Here is an 18,491-nt window from a genome sequence, read left to right as displayed (position 1 = left end):
ATCAAGCTTTACAACTTTCCTAGGAGCTAAAGTTACGGAATCTTGTGCAAAGAAAGCAAATGCATGGATGCAGCAGCGCTTCCAAACCGATCGACAAATTTTAGGCAAATGCAAATATGGTTTTCCCTTTGATAATTATCCAGAAACAAAACTGTCTTTGGATCCAAGGACACATAGGTGGTTGTATTATCTCCCAAAGCAACATCACCGAAATGTCGTACTGTACCATGCTGCAATCCTACTATTGTCAAGGACACATGAACATCCAAAGGATCATAGACACAGGTCTCTCGTACTACTTACTGAAGTACACCATGAAAATTGAGCCAGTTGGGAGGCTAAATTTGAATATAGAAGATGTGAAACGTATGGGTCTTGACACAATAGATCCATTGAAGCTAAAGATGATTTCAGCATACGTGTTATTAAAACCAATGTCACTGACTGAGGCAGCTTTGACGTGTTTGCAAGTGCCGACTATCCATCATAGCAAGGCTAAAGAGAATCCCTTTTTGAAATGAATGTGAGCTAATCTCAACAAGCAATCGTACAGGATCCTACTTTCTCGAATGCCACATGCGTGGAATTATCCAAACAGAACAAGACATCGAGGCACTCGTTTCCACTTACTGTAAGATTCATATGCTTGTTGACGAGAAGCGACAACAACTAGCAAACATGATCTTACCAAAGACCCCGTTACATGCCCTTGATGATACTTCACTCAGCATTTGTGAAGATGCAAGTGACAACACACTCGACATGAGCCGAATAAGGATTTTGCAACTACTAGATGAAATCAAGGGCATGGAGAATTCCACCTTGACTGAAGATCAAAGAGTTATTTACAATAACCTTTTTGAGATAGCACCAAGTACATTGCATATAATCATGTTCTACACGAAAAGTCTATAGTTCTATCAGCACGACGATCGGTGTTGCAGCGATGTGGCTTGAGCCGCCTCATGACAATGGTGCATCATCAATTCTCCCTTCTGAAGAAGAATGACATTTTTCATAGTTCCCTCGCCAAATCAGATGATCGATACTTAGCGCTACTCACTGCAGACACAATCATCATCGATGAGATATATCTATGATGACATGCCAAATGATGAATCTAGATAGCTATGCGAGGTCTATGACAAAAGCGCCTTGCATCCATTCCACTCTAAGAAAGCCATTCTTTTTGGAGACATGCGGCAACTCCCACCAGTATGCAGGTGTCGAGTCACTGCAAAAGACTATTGCCAAAAATGCCACATCAGCAACTTGACCTTTTGGCAAATGGGTAGATTTCATTACATGCAAGCCTCAATACAACACCTACAAGATCTAGAATTTAATACCTTCTTAAACATCATCCGCACAACAACATCAACAGAGGATCAGATAAAAGAATATCTCAGTGGCTTGATCATCACAGATGAGGATGCACTGAAATTCATTGATACAAACACCACTATTCTATGCACACATAAGGAGGATGTGCAATGATATCTATTAAGATCACAATTTACAAGCTCTAATATCGTACTAGTCCAAGTCGTAACGAATGCCGAGAATATTTCAGAATTACAAGATTGGATCATGGACTCAAATTTTCATGAAGTTCAGCATGTGGTAATTGGAAGTTAGATCATGCTAACAGAAAACATCAACCTAGCAATAGGAGCTACAAATGGAGCACTAGGAACTATTTATATTAGCATGGAATGGCACGAAACAACAGGCATATCAACAAAGATTCATGCCACCATCTCGTTGACAGGAGAGCCTATTGTACTCAGACGCTCCAAGCACACCCAAAAGGTATTGAATGGGATGTGGTACCATAAGACAACATTTCCCATCACGCTTGCATACTCCATCACTGGACACAAATCACAAGGCTCAACACTGTAAGGCAATGCATTGATCATATGTCGATCGTTCGCTCTGGAATTAACGTATGCCATGCTCTCTCGAGTCACAAGCCGTCAAAATCTCTGTATCTTGCACGACATAAAACCAGCTGACTTCATGCCCATGCCTTACATACCACCACCACAGTAAATTAAAAATAAGGTAATAAAAATTACTTATGCATTTCAACGAACAAATATACAATTACGTTCATAAATATTTCAAAACCATTAATTCATTCATTTCACAAAATCAACAAACAATCCAGGTTATAACGGATTTTGTATTTTTTTGTAAGTACAAAAAAGATATCTCCCTCTACAAAAATGGCCAGCACCAAAGAGGTATCTGCGCATGCGTCAATAATTCCTTAAACTTTGAATTTATTTAAACGCATTCCACGGTATTCCTCATGAAGGTTTTTATTGCTTGTAGCTGTGTCAACAATTCAAATGAAAAGCGATTGCAAAAATCAACGAAGAAGACTAGGCTCCCAAAAAATAAATAAAACAAAGCAGAATTTTCTTCACTGATAAACAAATGAAAAGAGCCAATGTAGCAGGGGTGCCACCAAGTCAATACATCTATGGATTTAATTCACATGCCCACTACCATCCCCTTATGTATAATGTAACCAAAATCTTACGAGAATGGCCACCAGGAAACAATGACCTCGCAAATGGCCTCATAAAACATATCATAATAAAACTATATGAAGAAGAGGAGAGGATAGATGACTCCTTGAGTCGCACAATAGCACAATAAATTCTTAGCAAGTACACCAATGGCATACCCGTGTTTTGTATCACAATGCTACATTTTGCATTTAATGTCAAACTCGAGGACCTCAAAGAGGTAGACAAGCAAACGGCCGATAACATATTGCAACAATATAAGGATGCATACGATTTGAAGCAAGGCAAATGGCCAGTAAATAAGGATCAAAAAGGTCACATACAAAGTGGATCCAAAGTTTGCAGAAAAGCAATATGGCACCTTTGCAAATATCTTCCTAGCACCAAAAAAGACGTCCATAGAAGGCCAAAGTCTATTAAAATACATTCCATCTTCCCTATTTTCCATTTTAACATACTATCACATCAACTATCTCTAATACTTTTTCCCTCTATTTGCATAGTTAAAACAGATGTAGATACCGACAACTCATGCGACGTGTGCTCTTCGGTAATAAAATTCATTTACTGCATCACTTGTCTACAAAATGGAAAGAAATACATTGGCCAAACTACAAATTTTGAGAAATGTCTCAAACGACATGACTAACCCACCGCTAAAATGGGCGATGATGTTCGCAAGAACATTTCGTTTGAAGAACACTTCAAAGCAGACATATTATCGTCAACTCCAAATAAAAAGGAATCAAATTTTTTACAACATAGATACATTGTACAGCTAGATACTACATCGACTTCAAAAGCATTTAACAATTTAAAAGAAACCCTTCAAGTGCAAAAAGATATTATTACTTGAAGCACAACAATCTGATATAAATCATAAACAAATTCATTACTTTACTTGATTTTCTCTAAAAATTAGTTTAACTTTGCTTTTACTTCAATCCATTTCCCACTCTATACAACTTCTCTGTAATTTATTTGTACGCTTTACGTTGAATCTCTACGTATCAACTTGCATGGAACAATAATTGTCACCCGTACAAATGTTAAAACAAATCTTTAAGTAAATCCTTACACTGCCTGACGCATATCTAGTTTAGAATCTAACTACTTCTATAAGGATGGGTTTTTGGGGGAAGCCTTGGGAGAGAGGCCACGTGTCTGTAGAAGGGAGAGTTGGAGTGGAAGAGGAGAAGTTGCCATGTGTCTACAGGAGGGAGCTTGGAGCGTTCAAAAAGCGCTTAGGGCGCTTCACCTTAAGATTTTAGGAGGGCACTAAAAACGAGCGAGCTCTCTTAAGTATGGATCCTACCTCCCAAGTCCCCTCCCTACAAAGTCCAATTTCTCCTTCACGGCGCACGCCTTCCAGTCGTCCTCCCTTTTCCTCTGCATACGTGTCGTTTCCAATTCTAGCTCCAGCCTCCAGGCATTCCACCCTCTGTTTCGTTGAGCTCTCCAAGGAATCTATTGCTTCCAGGTGAGTGGTCGTCAATAGAATGCTTTTCGTTAAAATATTTGCATGGTCGTCCCACCGTACTTGCAGACCATAGACTTTTGTTTCACTGACGTTGCTCCTGCACACGGGTGTAAGTTCTTTGCATGGCAACGAGGCCACATCATTTGCATGGAGGCATCATTCGCGGGGTCGATGTAAGGGTGGGTGTGGGCAAAGCGGATCCTACTACTGGAGTTTCCATCAAACGCCAACGAGGAGAAGCCATACAGCGTGCGACTCCCTTGCTTAAGGAGTGCATGGCTTTCGTGCCCACGAGGCCAACCTCTTGCCCTACTTCCTCATCCGTCGATGGCTTCTGGCCACTCGCCTTCGGTCCTCTTACAAGCCTTACCTGAGTTTACAAGCCTTCCCCACTCAGGGATCTCAGGGATCTACTTGACCACCCATTGTAAGCTTTCCGCACTCCGGCACGTTTTTCATTGATCCATGCCGCTAGGTGTGCTTCTGCTGGACTTTTCGTTGATCCATGCGAAGTGGGGCTGGTCGACGGCCCAGTGCAAGTGAGTGTTGTTTTCCTCCACGCGCTCCACATTTTGCAACGGCGTACAAAATTACCGATTGCGATGGTCACGAAGCAGGCTCTGATGCAACGATAGGCAGCACGATCATGCTATAGAATGATGCGAGCGGAAGGGGTGCAGAGCTTTGAAAGAAATAGCGAGAATCTTCTGCATTCGAAGATGATTGCAACGTGTTAAGATATGGAGATTTCAAAAATTCAGAACTCAAACATGATTGTTGATAAAAATTCCACGCAATGATTGAGAATTTCTACAAAGTTGGACCTGGAAGATGCACAGGGATGGATGATCTGCAAAGTTCTGAGGATCGTTCAAGTGACGGAACGTTCAAATTCAGAGCTAACGTTGTGGTTGTTGTGACTGAAAGTCTGCACTTGCAAGTGTGCCTGAATTCCATTACTACTGGATTTGGTGTGGAGGGCACTTCAAGAACCTAGAGCGTTTAGTTTAGGATGAGCATGGAGTGGCATAATTTTAAAATCTTTACGTACAAATAATTTGGTTTTGTAGGCAGTAGTTTTATAGTTGGTGAGACTTTTGTAATTTTATCCCCTTTTTATTATTTACTTATATAGATGTTAAGAAACATTCACCATTACTCTTTCATTTGAATTCAAAAACCTTTCCTTTTCTCTATATACATTTAAATTTGGCACACATCACATAGCACATGCATATTTCATATAGAGATGTTAAGCAACCCTTTGCAATGACTTTTGCAAGCGCTATATCCAATCGTTATTTCACCATGCTGCTACAACATCAGTACCCCTATCCACTTCTTTTCTTTAGTCAGGTAACCTTTATGATTTAATCCCTTTTTTATTTACTTATATAGATGTTAAGAAAACATTCACCATTACTCTTATATTTGAATTCAAAAACCTTTCCTTTCAGTTATTCATATGTAGGTGCTAAGAAAACGTTTGCAAATGCTTTTGCATGTAGATAGAAATGTTTCGTATACATACAATTGCAATATTTTCAATTTGCAAAATATATATGCCTTGTTTTGATAACACCACAAACTAATTTCTTTTGTAGGCACTTCATCCAGCTGTTGTTTTGCTGAGGGTTCGCCACACCTTTACACCACCATTACCTCCTATCCAGTTATCAAGTATGTGATTTTTGTTCCTTGCCATTTCTACATGCTTCTATTTTTTTGCATATTTGTTCATAGGAGGTAAACATTTTATATACTTGGCATTATAGATTTCTTATGTGCATTCACATTATGAAATTATAAAGGTTTTGGAATATGGTTTGATGCTTATATTTTAATACATATGGTTTTATGCATATATGATTCAATGCATGGAAACTTTTGCAATTCCATGCTCAGTTTTTATGGGCACTAATCATGGGTGGAAGAGGAGCTTACAATTATTGAAATCACTTAATCCATTTGGCTTCTCACCTAATACAATTCCTAATACAGTTTTGGGGGAGTCAATTTGAGATCAAAGTAAAGTTAGATGCCAAGCATGTAGAACTCAAGCAAAGTTTGATGGAGTCTATGCTTAAGCCAATCCATGCGCTCTCACCGTTCGATCTTTTGAGAATCAACGACCTTCATCTTGATTTTTAATATCACCTTGGGTGGTTGGAAAAGGTTTCAGATTGAAAGCATTCTTATGACATGCTTTTTCACTATTTTATTTATTTACAATTATTGGTTGATTAGAAGTTCATATTATTATATATATTGCAATTTGCATAATTAAGGTATTTCTTACATAGGTCTTAAGAAAATATTTTGCTCTATCATGTCTTACCTTGATTTGATTACACCAAAAACTAATTTCTTTTGCATATCGATGTTTCCTATGATTTGTATACATAATTTGCAAATGGAATTTGATATACTTGGCTTTATAGCTCTCTTATGTGCATTCACATTAGGAAGTTAGAAAGGGTTTAGAATATGGTTCAATGTTTATATGATTCATTGCATGACAGAATTTAATACATATGGTTTTATTCATATTTCAATATATACGGCAATTGCAATCATGGGATGCATGCTATGAAGAAACCTAGCATTGACTAGCCTCTAATCCTATGTGATACATTTTACTATCAAGGCTTTAGAGGGTTTATCCATTTACTTGAGAGGGCATTACACCATGTGATACTTAGGATTCCTTTCTATCATATTTTTATCATATTCTCATGCATACCTAGAGACTCCATCCATCTACTTGAGATGGCATTGCATCATGTGATACTTGGGATTGCTTTCTCAAGAAGCTCATTAATTTTTATTTTATTTTTAGAGAAAATCAAGTAGAGGGGATTCCTAGCTTTCTTATATGCATTCTCATTGAGAAATTAGAAAGGAATCATATGATTCAATGCAAACTTTTGCATATGGCTCAAAGCATATGTGATTTAATGTAGTTTTGTAATGAATATAGGAGGTCCAATAGAGGGCTTTCTAGCTCTCATAAAGCTCTTTGATTAGAAAGGCATCATTAGAAATGCAAAGATATTTAATGCATTTTTGCAATGAGCATAGGAGGTCAAGTGAAGGGCTTTGCAATCATTAGATGGAGATATATGCTATGACTAACCTTTTATAGATGAGCCTCTAACCCTAGATGAAACATAGTACTATTGAAACTTTAGAGGGTTTATCCATCTACTTGAGTTGTTCCGATTCTTAAATCCTTGAGTCTTATGCAATTGTGCGATTGAGTCAATACACACCTAAAAGGTTTGTGTACTTTGTTTTTGGGTGCAGTTGCAAAGATGGCTTCAAGCACTATTCCAAATGGTGCAGATGCAAATTTTGACATTATTGTGTCATCCTTTCATGAACGACGAAGCCTTCATGAAACGAAAAGGACTGCAAGGTCGGAGACTTCCACCCATGGAAGAAATCAAGCACCCAAGTGCTCTTCAAGACAAAAAAATGGCATTGCTATTGCATGCCATTTTCAAGCCATCCGTGATCATTGCACCTTTGTTACAATGAAACGACTTGGAAGGTGGAAGGCTTCAACCCATGCAACCAAGCATGCAACTAAGCACCTATCACATTCTTTGAAGTCCATTCAAGATATGTGCGATACGAATAAAGATGTGAATGCCATGAACACAAGATATTTGAGTTCCTTATGGAGCGACATACATTCGGAAGGTGCTGGAATGATAACTGATGATTTAGATGCTTCCTCTGAAGCTCTCACTGTTTGAATTGCTCGAATTGATAGTAACACAAAGCACACATATCAATCTATGCAACAGCTTTTTGGTGGGGGTGGAGGATGATCCGTTGTATGCAAAAAAGGATGTAGACTACAAGTTGACAAGCTAAAAGAGCAAGTTCAGTTACTATCCACTGAGGTGTCAACATTCAAAGTTGGTTTGAATAGACTATCGGCTTTAATGACTAGAATGAGTCATAAGCTAGAACAAATTATAGCTCGTGAAAATTGAAATGGCCTTGGGACTTCTATATAGTTTTTTGTAAAGGAGCTCGGAGTTATCATGTGATTGCTTAGTATGATTTTTGAATCTATTACACAAACATATTGTGTTAAGTTTTGATTTTTTGATTAACATTTTGGACATTTCTCAACCTCATTTGATGTATATTTATGAGAGTGCTGATCAAATTAATTCAATAATTGTTCAAATTGTGCAAAGATCATGGGCATATGTGGGCATAAATGTACATATGAGTGATGGATTATTGTTATATGTGAGACATCAAAATATACACTGCAAAAGTGTGCATTGTAAATGCATGGATGGACATCCTTTAATGCATACTCAAATACATGCTCAGAGACACATGTGTTTAAAGAGAGAGAGAGAGAGAGAGAGAGAGAGAGAGAGAGAGAGAGAGAGAGAGAGATGGCAAAAGAAAAATATTTAGTTGTGTTCGTGAACAGAAGATGGTGAAACGAACAAAAGAAAGATTGTTGGATATTGCTTCGTATTCAAGTTTTCATAAGAGAACGTTATTGGCTTCAACACGTATCGCACGCCGTGCTATTGCCAGACAAAGAACAATGTTGAAAAAACAAGATATTACAAACACAAGGACAACCCATGAATTTAGAGATGTAGAAGATGGTATACATCGGAATGAAATACACGGACACAATGACATAGAGTGTAATGTGGAACATTTAAAGAGTCTTAGAAAGAGAGAATTATTACATTTGACACACAATGCACATCATCGTGTTGCCAGACAAAGAACAATGTTCAAAAAACAAGGTAGTAGAAACACTATGACAAATTTGGATTTTCTAATTGCTGAAGTTATCAATTTTGGAGCAACATACTATGTTTCCTATCATGGAGGTGTGTTAAATGTGCCACAACATGGTGGGGAAAGAAAAGCAACAAACACTATAGCATTAGATGCAAGGACACAATTGGCTTCAACTAGGGCCTCAAGATGTTTTAGAGCACGAGAACGTAAAGCCAGCAATAGGGGTACAGTTTTGGGGACAGGAGGGAGTCTCTCTATTCTACTACAATTTCCATTGAGAGATGATATAGGGCACCCATCTTTGTATCCATTGGTCTTTAGTGTTCCTACTATCCAGTCACTTGGACCCATGGATCGTATATGTAGTTTTTGTCATGCTCAATTATGGGAGAAAGAGACAAGAACATGTATGCATCAGGTTGTGGGAAAGAATTTTTGTAAAGTTGGTCGTGTGTCATTGTTGCCATTGGAAGAACCACCTGAGGCCTTGAAAGCTCTACTACATGGAAATGATGCTAGGAGCAAATCATTCAAGAAGAGTATAAAAGGTTACAATAGTGCAATGGCATTTGCCTCATTAGGAGCCCAAATTGACCAAATGTTTTCTGGAAATAACAATGTACCATCATGTCGGGAGTTTGTTACCTGATGGGGCGAGACATGCAATCCCATGATTTGCATAGTTGTATGTGTTCGATACAAATCATGAATTGCAAAACCGTATGGATGTGATGCCTGGTTTAGATCTTGTAATTTTAGAATTTCTTCAAAGAATGATGCATGAATGCAATCCATATGCCAGTGCATTCATAGCCGTGGGGGACACATTGAGAATAGATCCACATGCAGATGTGAGGATGGTCATTTGTGAAAATCGTTTGACCTCGTGACAATACTTGGTTCCTACGGCTAGCGACATTGCCGCTATCATGCCAAGACAAGGGGAAAATATTGATGTTGGGAAACATGACATCCAGATTCTGAGGTGCAATGGATTCTTGACTAGAATATCTAACTTGCACCGATCATACATGCCACTCATGTACATTTTATTGTTTCCTCGAGGGGAGGATGGTTGGCATATATCCATCCCGTATAGTGATGCTCCTAATGACATGTCACTACATGAGTTACAAAGATAAAATGTGTTACGCAAAGAGAGTACTATGCATATCAGTTGCAAGCAAGGCCTGATACAAATGCGTATCTTTTGCATAGGGGGAGATTGTTGCAACAGTATATTGTTGATGCGTACAGTAGTATGGAAGAGTCCAGGCTGGTTTGGATATGCAATAATCAATCTTCTTTATGTGCAAATGTTTACCAAGGATTAATGGATATGGTTAATGCAACCGATGGGGCACAAAATGTAATAAGCAATGATGCAAGCCGTAGAGTTGTGTTGCCATCTTCTTTCATAGGAGGACCACGATATATGTGTTAGTTATACCAAGATGCAATGGCAATCGTGAGGAAAAAGGGTAATCCTGATTTATTCATTACATTTACATGTAATCCAAACTGGCCTGAAATATCTGAAGGATTATTACCAGGTCAAACTGCACAAGATCGGCTAGATTTGACAACCCGTGTGCTTTATCAAAAGCACAAGGATAAGATGCACTCGATTACGAAACATGATTTTTTTGGAAAAGTAGCTGGATATGTATGTGTGATTGAATTTCAAAAGAGAGGCCTTCCACACTCGCATATATTATTGATCTTGAAAGGTGCCTTCAAACCTATGGATATGGGTCACTATGACCGATTGGTATGCGTAGAGCTGCCGGATAAAACACATTTTCCTGAGCTACATGACATTGTTAGACAGTGTAACATCAAACATTCTTTCTTCTTCTAATAAACCATTTGTAACAGACAAAGATGATCGGTCGGGTATGGGTAATCCATCAAACTATGACAACCTCTGTCCATGCTGTCGAAGAATGTGATCTACTTGCTTCTAATGCATGAGAGAAATCGTCTAAAAGATCAAAGGAGAACCTTGCCCATAAACTGCCAGGAGACATGGGCTCACAAAAGACCAAAAGTGTGACAAAGAGGTGTCTTAATTGTACACTTTTCTGATAAAACACAACCTCTTGCATACACACAAACCACTCATCATCACTTTCCAATAAACCTCTAGCCACACATGCTGCCGTAAAAGTTGAAAACCATGCCCGTCAAAAGTGCGAAGGTCATCATAAGATTTGCAACCTTTGTAGACGTTAAGCAACATATGCATGAAGTAGAGCTCTCCAGCAGATGGAGAAATATTATACATTTAGCTGATGGTATTGCCCTGCTTTCTTCTAGTCCACTTTTTATCACTTTTGTTCCAAACTAACTCACCTCGAAAGTCACCATATAGTAAATTTCTTGAGCCATTATGTAATTGATTATAGATAAACCATTCTGTGAGAGTAGTTTTTCGGTTCTGGTCTCTATCCAATACATTATGCAAATCATCATCATCCCAAAATATGACGTTATTCATCATCGGCAAGTGAACCTGCAATTGTTGGACATTTGGTTTTTCATCGTGCATAGCATACTCATAAATCCGCCAACATGCTTTTGATGCTGACACATACTGTGCATCTAAGTAGCTTCTAATCTCATCGATGCCAACATCGACCGGGTTGTGCATTTGTCCTTGACCTTCCACACGATTTATCCTTGGGGGGTGCTTTACTAAGAAACCCTATGTATCACATGCATTCAAGGGGTATTTTAAAAAACCCCTAAAGTAAAATTTCCCCCCCAATAAAAACACCCCTCTTTACTTATGAACTAAGTGATTTTTTCCCAAAATTGAATTAAAAAACCCGTCCTATTATTGTAATCCTACTAATTTTTTTCAAAAAGTTGATTTAAAATACCCCTCCTTTTGAATGCACGTGGTACACTAAATGTTTTTGAGGTGAACCCCCTGAGGATTTATCTACATCCTAACGGTTGCTCTATCATGACCCTTGTATACATATTTATACAAATACTTGACTGCAATAATTGTTGAGCAAATTTCAACATTAATATGTGCCTTGTACTTCATGGAGAGGAAAGGATTAAAAGGCACAATTTAACGATTATCTATTGTAGCCCCTTTCACATGAAGCATTATGATTTTTGTTTCAAAACTTGGCTAAATATTCTAGGGCATTTAAAAAACTTTCAATTTTCACAAATATACTAAAAACTAGTTATATTGAAAACTCTGTCTTTTTCATTTTACATAATTTCAAAATACATGAAATAGCTAGCATTTAGGATACTGCAGAGTATGCAAAACATAAAATTGTTTAAGGATAATGAATATCCTTCAAATCCAATGGGGGAAGAAAATTCTCAAAGTCTAGTTTAAATAGTCCAAAAAAGCTAATTATAGCCTTAAGTTTCTTTTACAGCTTGACTTCCAGAGTGCTTATGTTCTATCATACGAAAAGCTACTAACATCATAAGAACAAGAGTATAATCTCAAGCTAAGATCTAAGTTATCATCTAGCTTATTACGTAGCTTATTCTTCAAGTAACCGAGAGTACTAAAATACCTTTCATCCTCAACTGAGCCAAGAATAAAGGTTTGACATAAATTTGCAAGCTTGAAGTACTCAGAAATGTTATCTCGTAGGAATGTACTGTGAGAGAGCTCGTTCCAAAGCCAAACCATCGAACCTTGCATTTGAACATTTTCCATTAAATTACTTTGTTGGTTCATGACTTCTCCAAAAAGGGAAGACTGTGAAGGTGTTGGTAAGGTGTGCTTTCTTGATGGTCTAGGAGGATCCGGAAAGACCTTCCCCTATAATTGTTTGGTATCTCGATTGCGTGGTGAAGGGCATGTTGCATTGACATGCGCATCTTCGAGAATTACAACATTGCTACTAGCCAATGGACGCACAGCACACTCACGATTACCCATTTGAGACTTTCTCTGGTGACAAAATTGCATTCATATTGACTTTATCATATTATAAAGTGCATAGTATATTACCTAAATATCATGGTTTAGCAATTACAATGGTTTTCTCCTCTGTGTATACTTTAACACTGGTGTATCTTTATTGCAATATGGTAGGATGGATGATTCATTTGCATTCACCACCGACTCAGCGGTGGCTAATATGAGAGGTACATATTTGTTTAATAGCTAAATTCTAACTTGATCTATTTCATAATATATTTATTGACATTTATAAATTTATAGCTCCCAGGTATTGGTAAGCTCTAGTGTCACCTCAGCTACTACTGATCGACTTGCTGGAGATGACATCTTACATTGGGTGACTAAATAGTCTATTTTTTTGATTTACTTTATTCACAATAAGTGAGACTTATTTTAGCTATGTTTTCTTATAGATCCCTTCCTGATTCAAGTTTTTTGATGATGCTCCAAGTTCAAGACTATGTCTTTGGGGGCTACATGCACAAGGATACTATCGATTGTTCCTCAGAGAATTGCGGGACCCAATGGACTAAGAAGGATCTTTGTGGCCTTCTTGGACTATGAAGAGCGTGCAAGATGGCATGCATTTTTTCGAGGATAGAATGGAGATTACATTTACGAATTCTTGGACCTTTTCCATGTTCCTGCACGTAAGTATTCTACCTAATGAGTTGCAAAAGTCTTTTGGTTTCACCATTGTAATTCTTTAATTGATTTACTTGCCTTGCATAGGTACGATATGGATTTCTGAGACTCTAGAGTACAACCGCCATGAACGACAACCACGTGGGATTGCAATAAACAGATGGAGGCTTTTTTGATTAGTGCAGTTCATTTTTTTGTCCTATGGGTGCACCTCATATATGGCTTTGTTCCTTTGTTTACCTATTCATATTTGCGACCTACTTTTTGGGAAACTTTGTGGTGTGGTTCCCCAAGGAGTCGCTGGGATCATTAGACCATTGATTAGTGCAGTTCATTTTTTAATCCTATGGGTGCACCTTATATATGGCTCTCTCTATCTCTCTGGAGCTGTCTCTATCTATCATTATGTGTGTGTGTGTGGTTTTTTTTTTCTTCACCTTCTCCTCGACACCTAGATAAAAAATTAATATCATAAACAATTCCATTACTTTAAATACTAATTGCATACATATGTAGAAAGCCACCTTTGTTTGAAATTCCTTTTATTGAGTTAATTACATTTTGCCATCTTGAGACCCAGAGGAGCGGGTATCTCAATTTGTTAAAATATTACAAGTGGAAATTGCATTTAGAGTAAGGCAAAATTTTGCAAGGAGGTAACCCTGTAAGCACTCGATATCATTGTACGGAGTGACGGCCGAAGTCAACATAATCCACCTGGGTTACGCTTCATCAGGAGCTGCAGCTGCTGAAATTTATGTATGAAACCGGCTTTCAACAAAAACTCCAACATGGACGCAACATCAATACCTCTGCGGGTACTCGAATTTTACAGTGGTATTGGGGGCATGGTAAAATTCCTGTGCGATCCCTTATTCCGTTTCAAGTAAGAAGACATACTATTTTAGTACGTATTGTTTTCTCTGGATGATATAGCTTCTTAGCAGTGTACGGAGGGGGCACCAGGCCGCTGTGCCATTTGGGGCTCAGCTTGTGCACCTGTCACAAATTTTCAAGGCCTCCATCCTTGAAAATATGAATATTTGAATAGGACGCAGAGTTCATGTTTTAATTCAATTTTTATGATGTTTGCAACTGCTTTTGAGAAAAGTACCATCTATTAAATGCTTTTACGATTCCTCTTCTTTTTGGAGGCGAGTGTGTGTGTATACCAATTTTGCTGGTATTAAGGGCTTATGGAATTACTAGAGAGTGAATACATATTGGCTCTTTGGATATGTTCTTTCCCTACTTACTTCGATGGATTGTGACATCACGTGCAGCTGAGAATGGATGAAAGTTTTGACAAAGAAAGGCTCCGTGTACGGGGCCGCGGCAGCATAAAACTCATGATAGAGCGACAACGTCCGTCAATACACATTGTCCGCTAGCCATGGCCTTGTGTCGGACGAGTGTCATTGTCACACATGTCAACTGTGCCTTTGGTTTCGTGAACATGCATTGACACGTTGACGGGTCTATCGTATCTCTTGCTCTGGGCCTACTGACTATGCCATCTCCTCTCCGTGGGGCCTACTAGCCTGTATGAAAAACTCAAAGATCATGCTCTAGGTGGGGTTTGGCTGAGCACCGTGATCTGGTCTATGTGCCCTGAGCAAGTGGTCTCTGTGTTGTACGGCCTGGCATAGGCAGGGCCTTACCATCATCAGCCTTATAGGGTTTAATGGTCTTTAGCAAGGGGTGCGACAAAAGTCAGGAGCATCTCTATCTTGAACTCATCCCAGGTGCTAATAACCGTTCGTTCCCTTTGGAGATGCCTCCACCAAGAGTGGGCAAAATCCTTAAGGTGCAAAACAGCAAACCCGATCTTACCTTGATCCCCTTTCGTGTATAAAACGAAATAGTCATCCAATTTACTGAGTCATTCCTCCAACACATTAGGAGAACATGAATCCCCCTTGAGCTTGGAGAGGATAATTTTATCATTTTTTTGGATGTTGAGAGCCTTTGGGTTGTGTTGACTTGACTATTTGAATATATTGCTGGAAAGTCTATGCTGCCTTGAGATCTGATGGCAATCCTTTATATTCATTACAGTTTTGATGTATACCATCAGCCTCCATACTATTACCTTTAGGAACATTATCATTTGGAGGTTCCTTAGCCTTATAAACTGTCAGTCCATTGGATTGATAAGAGCTCCTAGCAGAGGACGTGAAACCCACTGGATCAGCTTCAAGAACTAAATCGTCATTAGAATCAGGGTTTGCTATATCCTCCATGGGTCCCTTTCCCTCATGGATTTGGCTTCTCTTAAGTTGATCAAACCCCCTGTTCATAGTTGAAAAGAGATTCTGCAGTCTCTGTTCCATGCTCTGATTATTCTGCCGATTTCATATTGGGACCAATGCAGTTCTGAATTTATTGCTCTTGACAATCTTGGGCCTGATCTTGATTAATAGTCTCTGTAGGAACTGGATCATTGCCTTCAGGGTCTTCCCTACGAAGTGAAGCTTCAGCCTGATTACCAACTGCGGGTCCCAATCCCTAAATTGCCATGTCCCCTGTCCTTATGGAGTCCTCAATTTCCTCAGCATCCATTCCAAGGCTTGGGTCACTTAGTGCCTGGTTCTGGATTGGTTTGCACACTTCCTTGTAGGCATTGTAGAAGCAGAGGCATCACTGATCTGAATCAAGATTTGAAATTCTATCCAATCAAATTACGTAAGTGGGATTCAATTGATCATAGGCACATAATAAAATACCCCACAAATTCTGGGATTCCTCTGGCATTCAGAGAAAATAGCAATTTGCACCTGGCTGGAAGGAGATCCTGCCTTGAAATCAGGTCCAACCAACTCCAAATGTATAGATACGTGGTAGACCTGTTGTAATCAAAGTAAAATTTGGAGCATTACTCCATTAGATCGCAGCAATTTCGGAATCCTGCCTGCATCAGCTTCCAGGGACAAACAGGGCAAACCAAATCTGATTGCCAAGATACTTGGTTCTGTCCTTGTAAGACGGATTTTTTTTTTCAAAAATAAGGGTGTGTATATTTCAACTCAAAAAAGAACCGATTACATCTTCACATCTCTGCTATAGTCATAGATCTGTACAGCTGTCATCTTCTTGTCCACTAAAACAGTATAAAGATGTAAGACAGAATTGCTATTCAACTGATGCAATGAGATTGAAATTTGGAACATTGCTTCAGGAAATCACAGCAGATCAAGGGTTCTGCCTATGCCAGCAATCAGCTCCCAAATGCAGATCCAAGTTTTTCACAATGATTTCATAGGGCTTTGATGCAGGATAGTAAGGCGATCATAATGATGTTAAAAAAACTCGTTTTGGAAAACTTCAAAATTTAGGCATGAAAGCAGCCTGACACGTGGCATCCGCTAATTGGAACAACTTCCTGTGACAAAAGTTTGAACAAAGGTAGGCCCTAGGCCCAGGAACACATGCTCCAATTCTCAAGTGTAACGGATGAAAAATTCCCATGATTTCCCATGATTTCGTGCTCTGATACTAATGCAAAAAGACTGCATATGACTAACTAGTTTAACCTAGTTAGACAGCCCTAAGCTAGCCCTACTTTTGTTTTGTTTTGAGATCCGGCTTTGCTGTGTAGGCACTTACACCCACCAGACATCTCATGGAGAACTCTTTCCCCCTACTCAAGAGTAGAACAGAAATGAATAGTTTGGAACAGAAAGTAAGCTAGATCTGTTCATTTACTTTCCCTCTTCTTCTCTCTTTCTTTCCCTCTTTCCTCTTTTCCAATCTCTCTTTCCTTTCCCTCTTCTTGTCTCTTCTCCTCTTTTCCCCCTCTTTTCCCTCTTTCATGCTCATGTTCTTATGCTCATGCATAAGCATAAGCATGAGCATATGTCTCCGTCTCTTATGCTTATGCTTATGCTTATCCATAAGACTCCTCTTATGCATAAGCATAAGCATGAGCATAAGAGAAGAAGACATATGCTCATGCTTATGCTTATGCATGGGCATAAGAGAAGTAGACATATGCTCATGCATAAGCATGAGCATATGTCTCATTTTTCCTCTTTCCTTTCCCTCTTCTTCTCTTTTTTTTTCCCTCTTTCTCCTGGAACAAGGAGTGCAATGCTGAATTGTACTGAAAGTACAATATTGAAATGAGCAGAAAAGTAGTACAGTATTGAAATGAGCAGAAAAGTACCTTCATAGAGTTGGAGAGAGGGTGAGATAGTAAGTCAAGGGCTGGACACATCAGAGCTTGTGAGGGGATGCATAAGGACAGAAAAGTTAAATCTTCCTGGAGCTAGGAGCTCTTGATGTGAGAATTTGGCATATAACAGTGTATTGAACATAAGCTGAGTACAAATGAGGCAGCCATGCCTTAAATAGAAATTAGGGCAGGCTTTACAGCTTTGCTTATGGGATAATACTCCTAGACTGCCACGTGGCAACATGTTAGCAGCCCTATGCACAAGTACAAAGTACAAAGCCAATTAAAAAAGCTACTAACCCCACTTTGTTACAAATCACAATTGGGCAAGCTTGGTCATGGATATGAATACAAAGAACATACATTATGATAGCTATCCATTGATCTGTGACTTGCAAATGCTAATATTGCCTGCCCAGCCTGTGGGCTTAATCCCATTATATCATATCAATAACCTCTACATAGTGGCAAAGATTTGTATGCCATTTGAAGCCATCAGGGCACTTTAAATAGGAAGGAAAATTAATTCTCTGCTACAGCCTGATGTACTTCTGCTATAATTTTGGAAGAATATTGTTTTGCACTCTTTTGAGTCTTACATGCTTTAAAAATTGGTAGGAAGTTCTTTTCAGTTAGGAGTCAAGCCTGTTCATGGTGGCCATTCACGTTGTGAATTGATGTTGTCCCTCCATTCACGTTTTGAGTCTCAATGAAAGTTCTGCTTCAGGAGGGCCAGCGCATTCTATGCCTTATTTGTGCGCCAGTTTTCTCTCCCTACATCTTTTTCTCCTGTTATCCCTCCTTGCCATGTGAGAGTATAGGCATTGAAATGAAAATTGTCTAGTAGAAAATTGCAAGGTTGTGTCCTCCGAGGCTGATATCAAGCAAGCAACTTCAAAGGCGTAGTAGGGA

At 38.9% G+C, this 18,491-nt stretch overlaps 1 protein-coding gene across 2 annotated transcripts in view; it reads left to right on the top strand.

Moving 5' to 3' along the window:
• Window positions 1-14,044: 14,044 nt before the first annotated feature.
• DNMT2 (DNA methyltransferase-2) overlaps window positions 14,045-18,491 on the top strand; it is a 79,213-nt gene continuing 74,766 nt past the window's right edge. Inside the window, exon 1 of one of the 2 annotated variants that reach the window (XM_087379009.1) lies at window positions 14,045-14,223. In XM_087379009.1, coding sequence (XP_087235135.1) covers window positions 14,167-14,223 — 57 coding nt within the window. In that variant the 5' untranslated portion in view covers window positions 14,045-14,166. Of the gene's footprint in view, window positions 14,257-18,491 lie in introns of both variants that reach the window. The other variant, XM_087379008.1, reaches the window with a different exon arrangement.

Source organism: Dipteris shenzhenensis, chromosome 9 (genome assembly GCF_047967505.1).
Source record: "Dipteris shenzhenensis isolate YYH24624 ecotype China chromosome 9, Dip_SZ_1.0, whole genome shotgun sequence".
In the NCBI taxonomy this organism is placed as follows: domain Eukaryota; kingdom Viridiplantae; phylum Streptophyta; class Polypodiopsida; order Gleicheniales; family Dipteridaceae; genus Dipteris; species Dipteris shenzhenensis.
Note: the sequence above shows the minus strand (reverse complement) of the source record. Positions and strands in the feature narration are given on the sequence as shown.